Genomic DNA, 19,683 nt, shown 5'->3' with positions numbered 1-19,683 from the left:
ATAAAGCTGATGTTATCTGGCTAAGCCATTCTATCTACTTGTTTTTTTTAGTGCCTCTTCCATGGTTAATGCTCTGATGGCATGAACCTGGGATAAAAAAAGATATCTACACGTTGTGACAAATCCCATGTATCAAACCACATGTTTCTTACTCAGAGTTGCTTATCTCTGATCTCTCAATCTTCCTTCTTCCAGGCCCTTGGCCATTCAGCCAAGCCATCTGCCACCAACTCAGGAGTCTTAGCTCTTACCTGTACATTACTTTTTCCATACAAAGTTAATGACCAAGTGCATAGCCTGTAGCACTGTCCATTAGGAGAATTTTCTCTTACTGTTGTCTTTCAAGGGCCACCTCTAAGTAGGTCTACACTGTAACAGCAATCTAATTTTGACTTGCACCTACATACCGAGCCAACCCATCAGTAATCCAAGTTCAGATATTTTCCTACTCTGTCAGCAGATCGTAAGGGAACCTCCCATATAACTGTAGGTGTGTCCTGGGGGTAAGGTGTCATTTCTATACAGTAGATGACATAGGGGGCTGGGCCACCTTTTCACACAGCTCCTTTGTGCCTTCTAGCCTTGCTTGTGTCTCATCCAAATGTGCCACTTCCTATCAAAAAAGCTGAACTCCAAAAGTTAAGAAAAAAAATCACAGTATAAAATAATATGACATATTAAGACCAAATATATCTATCATATCATTTCATCTAAATGGTCAAACTTGCCTGTTTTAAGGACGTTTAGATGGAATCACAAGGCAAAATCTAGCAAATGAGAGATATATTAAATACAATGATTTAGAAAATGTAAAAATAAAAAGATGAAAAAATTAAATAATAATTTATTAATTAAAATGCATGTTAATAATTCAAGTTAAAGCAAACCCTTTTGATATTTACAGCAAAACCATACCACATATTCAAACCTAATATGAGGTTATTATTATTATATTTTGTACTATGCCAAATTACCAAATAAAGCACATGAAATGACACTTTGAGATAGAAAAATCAACACTAAGTCAAAGTTAATCCTCTTTGCTGAAAATTCTGAGAAGCAGTTTGTCCACATATTGGCTAAAGCAAGGCCCTCTGTTCTCAGATGAAGATCTGTGAACTCTGCATGTAGCCCCATGTTTAAAAGAGAGTGGATCTTATAAAGCAGAGAAAAAAAGGCAAATTACACACAGGTGAACAAAGCTAAGAATGACACCTGACTTCCTATTAGAAATAATACAAGATAGATGACAACAGAACAGCATCTTCAAATACAGGAAGATAGAAACTGCCCATCTAAAATTTGACAGTCAGCAAAAATAGCCTTCAAAAATGAAGGAGAAATAGAGATTTTTCAACAAAAGAGGACAGAATTCATTGCCATCAGATCTTTTCTACAAGAAATGCTGAAGCCTTTCACACTAAAGAAAATTGGTACAAATGGGAACTCAGATCTAAACAAAGGAATGAAGGGCACTGGAAATAGCAAATATGTGGGTAAATATAAAAGACTTTTCTTTTTTTCAGACTTTTAAAATTTCACTGAAAGCAAAAATGGTAACAATGAATTGTGGGGTTAATAACATGGAAAAGTAAAAGACATGATAATAATAGCCTAAAGATATAAGAGGAAAATAAAAGTGTACTTTTAAAAGTTTTTACACACACACACACAAATAAAATAAAAATAAAAATAAAAAAGAGTGGATATATATATGTGTATAACTGATTCACTTAGCTGTGCAGCATAAACTAACACAACATTGTAAATCAACTATACTTCAATAAAAATTAATTTAAAAAATTTCTATTTATGACAGAATGATTTGGAATCATATGATGATCAAGTACTACCTTCTTATTTTTGTATAACCTATGTACTAGGCATATCTTCAGCTATTAAGACGCATTGAATAATGACTACTAAATTGTTTTATACAAATTTATATAAACAAGCTTAACAGCCATCCATTTGATGTAAATCAATGTAAAAGTCTGTAAAAGAAATTTTAAAATTAAGAATAAAATAAGCAAATGATGCTAGGTAAAGAAACAGAAATCATGATCTTTATATCAGACAAGGAAAAATGTATGCCTAAAACATTAAATGAGACAAAAGCAATTTTTATGACAAAGGGTTTGGTTCACAAGTTATAAAGATTAAGAATATCTATGCATCAAATTATATAGCAACAATATTCATAAAACAAAATTTCAGGAGATACCAGGAAAGAAAGATAAGATACATTAGTTGTAGTAAATTTTAATTCACTTCTCTTGGGCCATGATACATTTTTAAAGTCAAGAAAATAAGTAAGGTTATAAGTAAGATCTTCCAAAATCTTTTTATGAAATTGTCATAAAATTGGTATGAAATCTGACAAAGATAAAGACTAATCCCTCAAATATTGATGCAGAATTTTTAAATAAAACATTAATAAACCAAACCCAGCAGCACATTAAAAAATTAACTCCCCAGTATCCAATGGGATATATTCCAGGAATGCAATGATAATTGACATAAGAAAATTTGTTTCTATAACTTATCATATTAATGATCTATGGGTAAAAACAATATGATATATCTATCAATTCTAAAAAGGTACTTAATGAAATTCACCATCCATTCTTGATTAAAAGATAAATTCAATAACGTAGGAATAGCTTGGTACTTTCTTAACATTACAAAATATTTCTATCTCAACCTACCCCCCCCAAAACCCAGCATAATGTTTACTAGAGAAATTCTAGGAGTATTTTCATTAAAGTCAGGAATTATACAATATTTTCTAGTATAATGTAATTATTTTACATTTTTCTAAAGATTCTAGCCAAAGTAATTAATAAGAAGGTAAAATTAGCAACAACGTTTAAAAAGGAGGAGGTAAAATTACCATCTTTTGCAAATAACACCTGAAAAATCCAAGAGAATCAACTGAAAACACTCTAACATTAAAATAAATCAGTGTATTGGTAGGGTATTAAACTAGTGTTCAGAAATTGGTAGATTTTATATACCAATAACCAGTTAGTAGAGATAGTGGCCAAAAAGAACCAATTTAGAATGTCAACAAAAAGATGAACTACCTAGATATACAAATAATCTACAGGAAGAAATGTGCATGCTCTAGATTAAGAAATCTTTAAAATCTTTCCGAAGGACACAAAAGTGGACTTGAAAAGTAGAGAGGCATGCTATGTTCTAACATAGGAAACTCAGCATCATGAATATGTCAGTTATCCCTAGGTTAATCAAATATTTTAATAAAAACACCACCAGAAATTTTCTTTTGGAACTAGACAAGCTCACTCTATAGCTCCTGTGTAGTAGTAATAATGATAATAACAGAGAAAATATAAATCAGAAAAGTAATGAAGAGACACCAATCTACTTCCACTTACAGGAATTTGTCCTGTGCACATGCTCCTATAAGTACGAAGTAATCTGCATATGAGGTTAGTCAATGCAACATTTTTAGTGATTCCAAAGATTGGAAGTTTGCACCCATTGTTCATCAATGGGTGCAAATTAGATACAGTATGGTACATTCTTACATTGGAACTCTATTCTGCCATAAAAGTGAGTGGGGAAACTCTTTGTTAGTTTGAAAAGATCTCCAAGAGTCAGTATGAAGTGAAAAAGCAAGATGCAGATGTGTGTGTCCATTATGCTACCATTTGTGTGTAAAATAAGGAGTGGGGGAGTATGTATGTGTATGCATGTATGTGTAGCGTGTATTTCTATATGTACATACATACATTTGCTTGAATATGTATATAAAATCTCTGGAAGGATACACAAGAAAGTAATAATTTGGTTCTTTGTGGGAAAGTAATGAGTAAGGGAAAAGGGAGTTGTTCTTCTTATTTCCTATTTTTAAATTAAATTTTAAATAAGATTCATAAATATAGTTTTTTCAAATAATTAAATTTGGAAAATTAGTGCCAAAAATCTTTTCCTATTCAATTAAAACTAATGAGAATATTATGCTTAGTGAAATAAGTCAGAGAAATAATACAAATACTATACGATATCTCTTATATGTGGAATGTTAAAAAAATGAATGTATATACAAGATAGAAACAGACTCAGAGACATAGAAAACAAACTTGTGGTTACTAAAGTTGAAAGGCAGGGATAAATCAGAGGTATGGGATTAACAGGTATAAAGAATTATATATAAAATAGATAAGCATCAAAGGTTTATTATATAGCATTATACCCATTATCTTATAATAATCGATAATGGAATATAATCTGCAAAAATACTGAAGCACTATGCTGTACACCTGAAACTAACACAATATTGTAAATCAACTATACTTCAATTTTAAATAAATAAATAAATAAAACCAATGAAACTTTACTGAGCATCAACTATATATCAGGTACTATTATATTTTCTGGAAGCAATGTGGTACAACAGTTCATCCTCTTCAGCCCAGAGAGTTTAGAGAAAACGTTATGGATCAATCACATTAACCATCTTAGCATTTATAGCTGGAATATAGGCTTCCTTCTGTCTATGGTATTGGTTCTCTATTTCATCTGACTTTATGTATATTCCCTTTATTACATAAAGTAACCAATATGATGTTGCTTCATATTTGAAGAGGATGCCATTAAAATAACTACTTTTTACATCAACGGTTATGGCCAAAGATAGTGATTTTAGCCCAAAGGTGTTCTGTTATTTTTCTCCCCTAAAGATGGTTTGGGGCCTTCCTAGGTGGTGCAGTGGTCAAGAATGCATCTGCCCGATATAGAGAACAAACACATGGACACCAAGTGGGGAAAGCGGGGAGGCTTGGGGAGGAATGAATTGGGAGATTGGGATACCAAATTGTACACTCTAAATATATGCAGTTTATTGTATGTTAACTGTATCTCAATAAAAGTTCTTAAAAAAAAAAAAAAGAAGAATCCATCTGCCAAAGCAGGAGACATGGGTTCGATCCCTTCCCCAGGAAGATACCACATGCTGCGGAGCAACTAAGCCCATGCGCCACAACTATTGAGCCTGCACTCTAGAACCCATGAGCCACAACTATTGAGCCCATGTGCTGCAACTACTGAAGCCCACGTGCATAGAGCCTGTGCTCTGCAATAAGAGAAGCCACCACAATGAGGAGCCCATGCACTACAATGAAGAGTATCCCCCACTCACCATAACTAGAGAAAGCCCTTGTGTAGCAACAAAGACCCAACACAGCCAATAAATAAACAAATTAATTAATTAATTAAATTTTAAAAAAGATGGTTTTGGTTTTTCTGTTGCTGCAGAGATTTTTAGAAAAGTCAGGATCATTTATTTGCCCTTTAATATTCCATTTTTTCTGTATGACTTGGCTCTGTAAGGACCTATTTGCTGTATAGGTTCTGGCCCAAGTAATAATTCTGCCACATGAAAATAAAAATACACTCACCAACAAAGGAGGAAGTTAAAAGAAAATAAAAGAGTCCACCAAACCAAGTGGTGTTCATTCGAGGAATGTAGTCATTGACTAATATCCAGAAATTTCATACTATATGATAACATAACACTTCACATCCATAAGCCAGCTACGAAAAAAATGCTTCGTTACTGCCATAGAGGCTGAGAGGACATTAAAAAAATTACAAGTTTTTAAACTTTCAAATTAAAAATAAAGTGGTATATCCTATATGATTTAAAATGTTCACAGTATTTTCTTGCTTTTGGCCATGAAATTGTACTTCAAAAATCAGGAACTGAAACCAGAAACTAAACCATTTTTGCTTGTCATTTTTATGTGAAATAGCTTACGAAATTCTAGCTGACACAATAAGCCAAGAGATATATGAAAGGTATAGATACAACACAGAAATCTTTCTGGAAAACCCAAGAGAATGATCTGAAAAAAATGTTATAATTAAAAAGACGAGCTAAAGGGCTTGGTACAAAATAAATACAGGTGACACCTCGCGAGACTTCGGCGGCACAGCGATGGCGAGACCACGCTGCTGCATCACTGCTCTGCGCAGGCAGCTGCACGCGGGACACGTGTGAGACGTGCAACCGCGGTATCTCTTTCCTCAGGCTTCTCAAGGATAGACCCGAGGCGAGGCTTGCGGCTGGCCCGCTGCCAGCGGCTGGACCCCAGCAGCCAGGGCCTGTGGTACCCAGCATCCGAGTACATCTATTTTTGCTCCAAACACTTCCAGGAGAACTACTTTGAACTGGTGGGAATCAATGGGTAACACAGGCTGAAGGAGGGAGCAGTTCCCACAATAGCTGAGTCTTTCTCCAAGTTGCTCCGAACGACCAGGACCAAGGGGCACAGCTACCCACCTGGATCCCTGAAGTCAGCCGGCTCCGCGATGCTGGAAGCACTGGCTCTGAGGGCCAAGGAGCCACAACTCCATCTCCTCCGCCTCCACGCCCTGACGTCACCTGCTTTCCCGTGGAAGAGGCCTCAGCACCTGCCGCTTTGCCTGCCTCCGCCACTGGGAGGCTGGAGCCTGGCCTCAGCAGCGCCTCCCTAGACGTCCTGGGTGCCGAGGTGGATGAAGCAGGCTGCAGCACTCAGCCCTCACCGGAGCGGGAGCGGCGCGGCAGCCGTCATCTCTGGAGCCCCGGCGCGTCTCACCCTCGGCCTACCTGCTGCGCCTCCCGCCACCTACCGGAGCCTACATCCAGCACGAGCGCCGCGAAAGGCTGGGCAGCGCCCTGCCCTGGCAGCGGTGGGCTGAGGCCGCACCCGACGCCCAGGACGAGGCCCAGCGCCAGCTGCAGGCCTGCAAGCGGCAGAAGTGGGGCCTGACCAAACTGCCGCAGGAGCGGGCGCGGGAGAAGCAGGCATAGCGAACACCGCCGGACGCTGAAGGCACTTGTGCAGGACTTCGCATTGCAGCTCAGGAGCCCCGTGGCCTGAGTGAGGGGCTGCCCGTCAGAGCTGCAGCCTCTTCCACCTCAGAATCCGCCTGGAGAGCGACCTGGCCTGATCTGCGCGGCGACCAGACCTGCCGGGTGCCATGATACAGTGGATTCTAGAAGGAAGCCCCCCCACTCACCACCAGGCCTGCCTCATCTGAAAAACAGGCAAGAATGATGACTACTGACCTCCTGAGGCTGCTATGCTTGGCAAGCAGTGAGGGCCCCACAATGACCTTTCTGGTCCCTGGAGGTCTGGGATGAGGCCTGTGGGGAGCAGAGGGGCAGGCACGCGGGCGGCAGTCCCGGCCTCAGCCTCTGTCCTCACTTTCCTTCACCTCAGCTGTAATGGGGACGGCCTCGCCACCCCTGTGGTCATCAGGTACGTGCGTGAGGTGCCTTACGGCGCGTGTGACCCGCATGCTGGGCCTCGGCCCCAACGGCCCCAAGAGCACCAGTGACTTCTTTCTAGTCCAGGAAATGGCCACACAGTGTTGTGAAATTTGCTTTTGGGGGCTCTTGGAGTGCAACTTTGTTTATTCACTTTATGCCTGGGAGAGGGGAACAGCCATTACGGGAGGTGGTGGCAGAGCAGGGCTCCCAGGTGGTTCCTGAGGCCCTAGGCTGGCCGAGGCTCATCTTGCCCCAGGCCGTTTCCTAGCTTGCTGGTGGCTGCTGGTGCATTCCCCTTGCCTCAGGGTGTCCACCTGCACATGGCACCTGAGGCTCTTCAGCAAGGCCTGAGGAGTAGCAGGTGCTGTGTTTACATGGGGCACAACCAGAGGCAGGAAAGGAACTCTAAGGCCCAGAAGAGAGACCATTTTCCCCCAAAGTGGCTTCCTGACAGCGGGGGCAGCAGAGTGCTTGTTCCCAGAAGGGAGACAGAATGGTGCCTTCTGCCCTGGGGTGGACTCACAGCACCTTCTGTCCGGACGGGGAAAGGCTCAGTGGAGTGGCCTGCTTTCGGTTTCCCAGCTCAGGCAGGAGCCTACAGTGCAGCTCAGGAGCAAGGCAGCCACAGGGGAGCCAGGAGAGCTGGCTGCAGCCCCCCAGGGCTCCTCTCCAGTGGGGAGAAGCCAGAAGCCGGCCTGCATTCCTCCCACAAGCCCTCCCACCAATGTGTCTGGGCACCCCGGGTGGGGGTAGGGAGCTGCTGGCATGAACAGGGAACCAGGCAAGACTGAGCCATCGGGCGGCATGGCCAGGCCTCAGCTCCAGGAAGACAGAGGGAACCCACCAGTGGGGACTATGTGGCAAGGTAGCACTGTTGTGGCTTCAATGGAGGCAAGCCTATGACAATAAATACTTAGTGAGGGACAAACAAAACAAGCAAAAATATAAGTACAAAAAATGCTGTAGGTTTACTTAATCAGCAAAAACTCATTAAAATTTCTAATGAGGAAAACACAAAGGTATTGGTTATAGCAACAACAAAGACAAAATATGCTAAAAAACACCTTTAAAAATGTGTGGAACTTATATGAAGAAAATGGTAAAATTAGTATTGTAGAATTGAAAAATTGAACAAGTAAACAGAAAAGACAGCCCTGAAGTAGAACCTGATATACACATAAAACAATTACTAGGAAATGAATTATTCAGTAAATAATGGTGGGAAAATTAGATTAGCTAATTCATAGAAAATGTGCATCTTTACTTACTTCCTTAAATGCCAGATAGACTCAAAAGCTAAGTGAGTGGTTAAAAGATTAATTTCTAAAATATTAAACATTAAATGTTTTGTCAAGTTTTTTTTAAATGTAGAAAAAATACAGGTAAATTTTTATTAAACCTTTGAATAAAGAAAACAAAGTTAAAAAAGCTGTTAAAGGAATCACAAAGAAAGAAAGAAAGAAACAGTAGATAGATATTTGTATGAACATAGAGTACATCTGTCAAATACATGAGAGTATGGTTTCCGCAGGGAAGGGAACTGAGGTGAGAGGGAGACTAACTTTTCAGTGGAAATCTTTTCTTTGTGTATTTAGTATTTTTGAACCATGTCCATATATTATCTTTTCAAAAAATAAATGATGTAATCAACTTTAATTTCCAATTAGAAAAAGGAAAAACAGTTAAGTCCCCAAAGATTGACAGATTTGGCTATCTAAAACCTTAGCATGTCAATTAATAGCAGCAAAACAACTAAAAATAATGAAACATAGAGACATGTTCACAACCAGTACGCCAAAAGTTGACTTAATATCCTTAATAGAAAAATATATTATTTCACCAAAGAAGGACCAAAAAAAAAAAATTAAGTCATCTTAGGAAAAATAGACATAAGATACAGTGGGCAGTTCCCAAAGGAGGAAATACAAATGACAAATAAACGTGAAAATATTCAACCTTACTTCTGGTCAAGAAATTCCAAGGAAAACAGCAATGAGATACTGTTTTTCACAGATCAAATTAGCAAAATTAAAAATAGTCTGTTCTTGCAAAGGTACAATGGGCAGACCTTGCTTTAACCCAACTGATGGGAGTGTAAATCAGTAAGCCCTTTCTGGAAAGTAGTTTGCAGTATGTATCCTGAGCCTTAAAATGTTCCTGAGTTTTGTCTCAAAAATCTCCATTTCTGGAAAATCTGGGCTATACATAATCTACAGTGTAGAGAGGGCTTCATGCATAAGATGCTTAATGCAACATTAGTTGTAAGAATAGAAAAAGATCAAACTAGAGCTTTCAATTGCACAGAAAAGCCCCATCACTTCCTGGCTCTAATGGTACATGATGGTGTAAGAGTTAAAACTCTTCCCTGCTCTATTTTGTTTTCAGTTTTGTCAGTTTACCAGGCAGAGTTCACAGTCAGGCCAATTTTCCAAATTAAAGTGATGGATCTATTTTTCACATTTAGATGTTTTGAAGGATGATGTTATCTCTCCATAAAGATTAGATATTTGAGGAAGGATTAAAATAGGGGAATGGAGGGAAATTTGGTTGGGGAAAGCTAAAATGGATTTGGTGGTTATTTGAATTGAAAAGGAAGAGGTGAAATGATAAGTTCTCTTATGTAAAGAAAGAGAGAGAAAGCTTGTGAGGGGAAATTGGAGGGTCATTTGAAACATTTCACAAAAGTTCCTGACTTCTAATGAACTTAGAAACTGAAATAGCCTGAAATTTGAACCCACATGCAAGTGAATAAGTAAGCTCCTTTAGACTTGCACTACTCCCTATCTGTGTATCTGTGAAGTACAAACCTGCACCATTTTAGCACGTTTGCAAATCTTCCTTGTCTGCAAGGTTCTCATCTCCAAAGAAGAAGGTATTGTGTTGGGCTTTACAGTCTCATCTCTTGGCCACAGTGTGGCACACCCATTTGTTAAATGACTGAGTTCGTATTTTGTAGGTCCTTCGAAGGAGAACTTTCCAGAGTATTATTTAACATGAAGGTTTTCTTTTAAACAGGATTACCAAACCAATAACAATGACCAAGCAGTGGTTGAAATCTGTATCACGCGAATCACAACAGCCATTAGAGAGACAGAGTCAATTGAAAAGCACGCAAAGGCCCTTATCGGGCTCTGGGACTCCTGCTTGGAACACAACCTGAGACCCTCCGGGAAAGATGAAGACACTCCCCATGCAAAAATCGCATCCGATATCATGAGTTGTATTTTACAGGTATGTCAGTGTTCAGCATCACGCTATTTGAGACTGGCTTGGCAGCTTAGGTTGAACACGTGATGTCTCTGAGCCATGAGCCAATGTTTTTGTAGCATTCAGATACTGTAAAAAGACACCACAAACCATCAATAGATAAGCCAAGCACTCTGGTAATTAATAAACCAAAAAGGTTCCACAGAGCCCCTACTATATGCAAGACACATTGTGGGAAATTCACCACAGCAGGCTCTAATCTATTTGGAGGGATAAGACGTGTACACATAAAAAGCTAACAGTAAAGCGCTGTGTGTCCAGGTCCAGGTGAGGAACATTGGAAAATTCGGAAAAGGAGACCTCTTTCATCCAAGGAGACCAAAGAGGGGGTGGAGTCTGAATTGAGGGGCAATGAGCTTGGACTATGTGGAGAGAAGTGGCTAAGTCATTTTTAAGTGCATTTCTATATGTATTGTGAATTTTCCATGATAATAATATTTGCCTGTTCTGACCATGTTTAAATTCTTTCCTCTGGCCTAAACATGAATTTGGAATTTTGGCTTAGCCACGAACTAATGATGTAAAATTAAAATGTTGGGTAAGTCACATAACTTCTAAGCCACAGATTCCTCCCTATAAAATGCAGATGAAGGGACATTGTCTGTGACAAATTTTACCAACCAATAATGTTGATATTTGTTTCTTTAAAAAGAATTCTGTGGTCAAATAAGTTGGGAAACACCAAATTCAATTTTTCCCTTTCGAAGTGTCACAATGTTTCGTAGCACATTAAAGGCTCTGAAAAGCCCTGAAATAAAGAAAGCTGGTTAACTTAGTTTAGAACAGCATTTTGCAGTCTGATTTGACCATGTAACTTCTTTCCCCATCTCACCCCCAACGCAATGTTTATGAATATCCCTTACAACTAGTGTGCTACTGAGCACAGATCAGGAAATTCCGGCTGTGTTAAAGTAGCACTGTGTGTGGCAGCTAATATTAGCTTCCTTTCTTCTTTTGTTTTCTCTCAAAGTTGGCTACCCTAAACTGGAGCATATTTCATTTTGTCTGCTCAGTCCAGGGACTGGTCAACTGAACAAAAGACTCTACACATACTGTCATACTATTTTTCCTTTGTCCCGGTATGAGAAATGGGAGGGGAGGGAATGGGTATTTCAGCAAAATTAATGGAAGATTAATGCTGTTGGATATAACAACAAAGACCTAACATACCTTTTCTTCATTGATTATTTTTTAATTTTTATCTTGAGTATTTATTGATTTTATTTATTTATTATACAATTGTTAAAGGTTGCACTCCATTTATAGATATTATAAAATAATGGCTATATTCCCCGTGTTGTACAATACATCCTTGAGCCTATCTCACATCCAGTAGTTTATACATCCCATTCCCCTACCCCAATGTCGCCCCTCCTCCCCCTCCACTGACAACCACTAGTTGATTATTCTTGACTATGCTATTGACATATGTCAGAAACCTAGATTATTTCACTCCAAAGTGCCACTCCACAGACATTCAGACGGAAACTCATAAATCAGCCATATTCTCCAGCTCCCCCTGTGACTTCAGAACCATTGGTCTCGGCTCCAGGAGCACTATCCAACAGAAATACAATGCAAGCTGCAAACATGAGCCACATATGGAATTTAAAATTTTCTAGCTGTCACATTAAAAAGAGGTGAAAAGAAACAAATGAAATTGATTTGATATTATATTTTCCTTAACCCAGGATATCCAAAATGTTATTATTTCAGCATGTACTCATGTGAAAATTAACGAGATGTTTTACTTGTTTTGAATACTAAGTCTCATAAATCCACTGTGTGTGTTAGCACCTCTTCCTTTGCACTGGTCACAATTCAGAGGCTCGGTAGCGTCACATAGGTAGCTGCTCCTGTGTTAGCACAGTTCTAGAGAGTCCTGAAGGCTTTCTGGATGGAAATCAAATTTGAGAAGATTATGAGCAATTATCGGGAATTTTACCAGGGAGGAGAAGTGGAGTGAAAAAACGTTCCAAGCAGACGAAACGGATTGTACAAAAGTCCAAACTTGTGAAATGAGACCCAGATCAGAGAACTAAGCAGGCCGCCCTTCCAAAATGCCCCAGACTCTAACATAAAGGGATGTTTCGTTCTGGGTAAGGCATTATGTCTCCTACTTTAAAAAGGGGATGGTGGGGAGCAAATAAAAACCGGAAACTCAGCACTGATCAGTGAGAATGAGTTTGTAAGATTGTTGAGAGCAGGGCCCTGAGGACAAGCACTGATATTTTGGGAAATATTTGGGACAGAGAAAAGGGCTAAGGGTTAGGTGTCTTGGTTGAGAGGGACAAGTGAGTCACAGAGGTGGGTGATTCCAGCCTATAGGGCCAGTGTGGGCACAAGACGTCCATTGTGTGCCCTCTGAGCAGGCAGAAGGTGTAATAATGGAAGGCAGAAAGCCCTAAATGCACACTTGCCTTTTTCAGAGCAAAGTGCAGCAGTTTGTCCAGGCTATCCCCAGGGGATGTGGTCCCAGAAAGTCTTTCCCCACGAAAAAAAGGCAAGAGTGTGGTTGCAGCTTTGGCATTTAGCTTTCATCAGATTTTAAGGGGAACTTTTTGGCCTGCAGTAAATATTGAAAAGAAGGTTTTTGCCCTACTTGTAAAATGGGTTCTTGTGGGAAACATGTAGAAATTCAGATGACTCATATTGTGTTGGGTTTTTTTTTTTTTTGTAAGATAAAACATTAGGTCAACTTTAAAGTCAACCATTTAGCATTTTTAGCTACGAGCATGTGTGTGTCTGTGCGCACACGCGCACGCGCGCGCGCGCACACACACACACACACACACACACACACAAAGATTCCCTCTCCAACCAGCTTAACCCCAAGATAAGCAATCCCAGCATCACAGTATCTAATCAGGCAAGGGCCCACCAGTTCTTCTGCCTACATCCTTGGCCATTTGTTTTTTTGCTGGCTACTTCACTGTCATTTCAAGCTAAATATGTTCACACACACACACACACGCCCCTTGGTTTTTTTTTTTTCCCCTAAATTTCCTTTTTTAACCTACACTCAAACCTACTTCAGATGACAATTCCTATTCTACTTTTAATAATTAGTGGTTATATTAAATTCTTTCTTTTCTTGGTCCCTAACTGTATGAACTTGCCACATTTACCTCAAAATGCTTTTTAAAATTCCAGAATTCACCTTCTATACCTTCTTGAATACAAAAATCTGTACATGTGTGAGGCATGCATTTGTGAGTTCTGGTTTCTCTTGCCTTGGGTGATACTCTCCTGCCAACCTACCCTATGTCCTTAGATATCTCTAAAATGAAGGATGAACCAGGTGATCTCTCAGATCACCTCCTAGTCTGAAATTCTGACTCACTTAGGAGATGCTGAGAGGTAGAAGAATAAAAGGCTTTAGAGCTCTAGGGCTTTAAAGTCAGAGACTTTTGGTCTTGCATCAGTGAGAGATTGGCAAGTTATTTTCTCTCTCTAAGCCTCTGTTCTGCCATCTGTAAAACGGGCCTAACAATACTTGCTGCTCACAAAGAACAACTTTTACTATAAAAGCAATCTCCTTTTGTGATCCAGCCACTATCTGAAAGTACCTATGTCAAGCCACAGCTTCCTCTGACCATGGTTCTATATGGAGTTGGCCAATGCTTATTTCTTTGCCTCTGGAAAAATTCTGAAAGAGAAGATACCTCCCTCTGCCTCCACAAAGCACATTACATTCTAAAATAAATCTAGATCTGAAGAGGGTTGAAGAAAATAAACATGCACCTCAAGGAGGCTGTAATTACTGACATAGCTGATGGGCTAGAATGAAATTCTAGAGACCTGACAGGCCAACCATCATGATGTTCAGAGCCAATGCCTAGTTTTATTCTCACCACAAGCTACAGTAGTTACAGCCTCTTCCCCAACCAACAAAATGGCTTAGCAGAACTGATGCCAAGTAAGCTCTGCCTTTCGTCTCTTCCTCCATATTTTCTCACACTGTTGATGATCATTTAAAGAGGGAGATAGCCAAAGGGGGAAGGAGGGAGGAATTGAAATAGTCACCAAATTCACTGTTGGAAAATCAGAAAGTATCTGTTTTTCCTTCTTTATAGAAGGACCCCTCACTGCCCATTCATTCCACACTTCAATTTTCTTATTTCCTCTTCCCCATTTAATGCTGCATGAAGATTCAAAATCTATCCCTGACTGGCATTGCATGCAAAATGCCTTGGGCAGTTTTGAGAGCATATCTTTTTCAGCTCTTAGAGGCAGGACTGGGGTCATGTTCATCTAGAAGTTTATTCTGTAGGCAGTCCCAACTTTACCATTTACTGGCAGGGTGATCTTGGGCATTTCATCTTTCTGTGCCCTAATTTCCTCATGTATAAAATGCAGGTAAGAGTAGCTGCCTGAGGAGTTTGTTGTGGGGATTAGATGAACAGCCGTTAAAAAATAGACATAAAATAACTAAGACCCAGGAAGTGCTGCAGGAGTGTAGCTCTGGCTGGTATTGTCACCATCATCATCATCTGCAGGAAACTCTAAAGTGGCATTCAACACTTCGTCAGTTAATTATTTATTTTAACCATTGTTAATTGCCTGTTTCCCCCGCCCGCTAATGTGGTGCCATCACCTAGCACAGTGAATGGCACATAGCAGGTGTTCAAAACAGTATTTATTGAATGAATTAATGAATAGACAGGTGAACACATGAGTAGCTCAGGAGACCTGACTGCCCCTCTGGCTTTTGCACCAGCTGTGCTACTCCCCAGAGTGGGCCCCATTACCAGTTCCTTACTTAATGCCACACAAGACAGTGGCATGAAATGGGAGGATATTGGGACACCTGTGCCACCCCTCACCGTCCCCCAGGTTCCTGAGACCCGCTCTCTTACCGCCTGTCCGAAAATACACTTGGAAAACTTAGGTGGATGCCATTTAGATTTTATATATAGCCATGCTGCTAAGAACCCAGCATTTTATATGTAAATCCAAAATTTGATTATCTGATCCATGATGGGGGATGAAATGCCATAAAGTAACCATTTTAATATAGGGCATTTAATATTTCTTGAGATTAGTCTTTTATGGCTCTTAGTTGAATTCAAGGCCTGAGAACCAAAGGGCTTTTTAGTTGCTATCACCTCAGATATATATCTCTTCTACTTAGCTTTATTCTTTTCAATTTTAAAACACTGGGAAACCTTCCCAAAGTGCATTTTTGCAAAGGAAAATCTCTACCAAGAGCTCAAATTGGTGCTAATCTAGTTAAGAAATATAATTCTTGGCATCTGTAGAACAAAGCCCTCTTGTTTTGCTTCTACTGCTGGATATAACTGTCCCCATGAGCAAGTCTTTATTTCTACCCTGTACTTCACTGAATTGTTCCCTGAGTACTGAGTATTGAATTGTGTGTAAGGAGATACACATACCATCATGCTCATGTCTGCACAGAGGAGCAAGATCTAGCAGAAGCTCTGGCATCAACAGTTGCTATTAAAGTGATTTATGGGTATGAGCAATCATGGGGGCTTTCTCTGCATGTGTACCATCAGCATTCCTGGGATCCAAATAATCCTAGAGATAAAATAATTTCAGGGGCCTGAGATTTACTGCATTAGCAAATCCTTTTGCTTCATCTGAGAACAAACTCAGCCCTTGTAGGTTGTGTGGTACCTGTCAGGTCCACAGGACCCACGTCTGCCCAGCCTTATCTTGGCCTACAAGCGCCTTGCTCATTTCCTGTTGCTGTCAGCAGTGCCTATGGCCTCTTGAAACACTAGAAACTGTCTTCATGCTGTTTAGAGACTGAGAAACTTTGGTGGCAATTCCTTGGTGTTTATATGAACTGCTTGTTCTTTGCTTAATGTTTCACTTCTTTTGTCATTTGAGAGATTTCCAGATGACATATGTGGGAGGAAAACAGAAAAATTGAGTATGTTAAGGGTTTGTTTTGTTTTATTTTTAATAATGACATTATACATTTAAAATTTTTAAAATAATTTTCACTTGGAACCATACTTCAAAGACTTTAATAGCTGCCCACTATTTTTCTCTAAGACACCTAGAATTGTTGTAAAAAAATATATGACCAAACTGGTTAAGACAGCCTGTTCTTTCATTGTTGCTGGCAAGTGTTAACTCATTCCCAAGGTTTAAAAGCATCAGTTTCTGTGAATATAATTTTTCATTGATCTTTTTCTATGCCTGTCTGTGTTCACAGTTAGTAGGAAACACTTGAGTTGTGCTTCCAATGCCACCATTGTGGTTTCTCAGGAAGTTACAGGTAAATTCGCTGGGAGACGTTTTCTTCTAATGGAAGATGTGTACTCCTCTAGCTGCAAGTTGTCCTTGGGTAAAGACTCAGAGAAGATAAAGTAACCTTAGGCATGATAGTCTTTGTTAGAAAGCCCTGAGAAGAATTGTGTGATTGTGTTCCACTCTCGAAACTAGGGCTTTGACAGCCATGACAGGGTCAAAGATATGTCATGTAAAAGGTAAACAGAAATCTGCACACCATGGAGAGATTGGGACACCACAAGAAATTGATAGGTGAGACTGAGGGGTTTGGAAAATACTCAGTGTTCTAATTCAGGTAACTTAAATGTAACCTCAAGGGAGCAGGCATACAGTATGATTACAATGGAGAAAATGGACAAATCAATCGGCCTTCCTAAATACCACATGTCTGACGTGTATGTCAGCAAAAAAAGGATGGTCAGTATGGGGTCATTATTTTTACACACTTACCCAGCACTGTCTAGGGGGTGGGGGGTAGGTATAGACTGAATCTGATGGACAGGAAAGTTCTAGTCACCAGAGATGGGGATTTGGTTGTAGGGGAGGACTATTTGGTTTCACCGTGGCCTAGATGAAAAACCCCCAAGACAATCCTTTGGTCTTGTGCCCATGAGTGAACATTCTGGTTAGTAATCTGGCTCCTGATATCCTAATGGTGTGAAAGGGCCTGACCTGGAAAGGCTCTCACTGTGGGAGAGTAAATTGGCATACCCGATCGTGCACCAGCCTTTTAGAAATCCCTCAGTGTGAGTTTCCCTCAGTGAACGCAAACAGTTCTGTAAGGCTGGCCAAGCACACGCGCAGACTTCTAATGCTGAAGGGTGGGGAGCAGTCAGCCTCCCAGGGATGCCTCATAGCTCGTCACACCAGTAATGGCCCAGTCTAATCAGGCTCAATTAAATTACCAGGAGGGGAGACGTTCTAGATAAAGCCTGATCTGAGAGAAGTCTGGCTGCAGGCCCTGGTTATGATAGTCAGATGGTGTTAGGGATGCTAAGAAAGATAGGACAGAGACCTACGGAGTGGAACTGTTGTATTCACACGTGATTTGTCACCAAGAAATAGGGTCAGAGCTTTCATCATGGCTAACTTCATGGTGGGACATCAGCTTAGGCTGTTGAATACCTATTTTCTCTGCTCAGGAGTCAGACCGATTCTTGAAACTGAAAAATGGGTAGAACTACAGGAATGGATTAAGGATTTATTGGGTCTATTTTTGTTTTGGGAACTGGGAAGAAAAAAAGCTTAAGCACAAGAGACTTATTAGGCTCCCTTAGAAAACTTTAGGGATAGAATCGGCTTCAGGCAGAGCCTAATATATGGGGCTCAAATGGTGTCACCAGGTTTCTCTTAACTTGTTTCAGATAGATCCGTGTTGCTGTGAATCTCACACAGATTCTCTCCTACTGAGGTTGTAAAATGGCAGCTACTCTTGATCTCCCATTCTCAGCACTATGAATACAGCAGAAGAGAGAGAGAATCTCTTTCACAGAGCTCTCGAATGGCTCCTCCATTATAATTGGGTAACTTGCCCATCCCTGAACCTATCATTTGGAAATGTGATTCTCTGATTGGTCAGTGTCTGAGTCATTTGACCGCCTGTGAAGCTAAGGGTGTAAATGCCTTCATTAGAAGTACCTGGGAGGTGGCTGTGGAAGTCCTATCTGCTAAGAGTGTGTAACAACTTACCTGCCCAATCAACTGGCCCTGAAAATGGATGGCACTGGAGGCCATCTCTGGAGGATGGTGACCCAAGCAAGAGGATGGGCGCAATCAGGCCCTTTCCCACCCTCTCAACCTGCCCTTCTTTCTTCCCACCACATGGTGTTCCCAGTCATAACTATCCCTATAGATTTGCGTTTTCTTTGTTAATTATTTATTTTTTTTTTTTTTTAACTTTTTTTTGGCACACGGGCTTAGTTGCTCCGTGGCATGTGGGATCTTCCTGGAGCTGGGATCGAACCCGTGACCTCTGCATTGGCAGGCGGATTCTTAACCACTGCGCCACCTAGGAAGCCCTCTTTGTTAATTATTTGACTTGACAAATGTTTATTGAACACCTGCCTTAAACCTAGATTAGTGGGAGGTATTAGAGGGGATAAACTATGGGTAGAAAGATAGAAGCACTTTTCACATGAACGGTCAGAGAAAAACAATAACTTTGTACTCTATTGGATAATATAATAATTCAAAGTCAAACACATTGTGCACTGTGCAACTTTTGCTTTATAGTTAGCCTAAGGGGTGGGATTGACGGTCAGAATGGTTGATGGTAGGGAAGATATACCATTCATCTGTAAGAAAATAATTTGTATTTTCTAAATATTATTCCCTAATTAGGTCATTGAATGCTGATAGCACTATTTTATATGTAAAGATATTGATGTTTAGTCACAAAATACATCAAAAATAATTATTTCAGGATGCAGAATTCCTTTAGTTTTTAGTCTTATGTTCATTTTTCTCCTTCGGAATCTCATTAGCTGAAACGTTAGTTTTTAAGATACAGTCAGGAAGCAACTGATTCAATATTCCTTGGATTTTTTTTCCCAAGTATAAATCTGAGTTATTCCTCGCATCAGTGACTCCTGATCACTCTAAAGATCAATCCCAAACTCCTTAGCATGGTGCCAGACCTTTCATAATCATGTTCCTTTTAACCCCTCCAGTCCCCTCTCTCATCCCCCCTAATTTTCCCACGTGTACCCCCACATTATCCATACTGAACTATTTACAGTTCCTCAAATGTACAATTTCTCCCACCTCTTTGCCTTCACACACGCTTTTCCCTTTGTCCACTCCTTTCCTAGTCAGCTCCCAGCCATTTCTTGTTCATCCACCAGGTCTCAGTAGAGACGTCACCTCCT

The 19,683-nt window shown here is 40.2% G+C and overlaps 1 protein-coding gene across 2 annotated transcripts in view; it reads left to right on the top strand.

The window, feature by feature from the left end:
- The window catches only part of VEPH1 (ventricular zone expressed PH domain containing 1), a 199,328-nt gene that overhangs the window by 16,576 nt on the left and 163,069 nt on the right, over positions 1–19,683 (top strand). For both annotated transcript variants that reach the window (XM_057738903.1, XM_057738902.1), the window contains exon 2: positions 10,301–10,516. In XM_057738903.1, the coding sequence (XP_057594886.1) occupies positions 10,301–10,516 (216 nt within the window). The remainder of the gene's footprint in view (positions 1–10,300; positions 10,517–19,683) is intronic.

This window comes from Hippopotamus amphibius, chromosome 6 (genome assembly GCF_030028045.1).
Source record: "Hippopotamus amphibius kiboko isolate mHipAmp2 chromosome 6, mHipAmp2.hap2, whole genome shotgun sequence".
In the NCBI taxonomy this organism is placed as follows: Eukaryota; Metazoa; Chordata; class Mammalia; order Artiodactyla; family Hippopotamidae; genus Hippopotamus; species Hippopotamus amphibius.
Note: the sequence above shows the minus strand (reverse complement) of the source record. Positions and strands in the feature narration are given on the sequence as shown.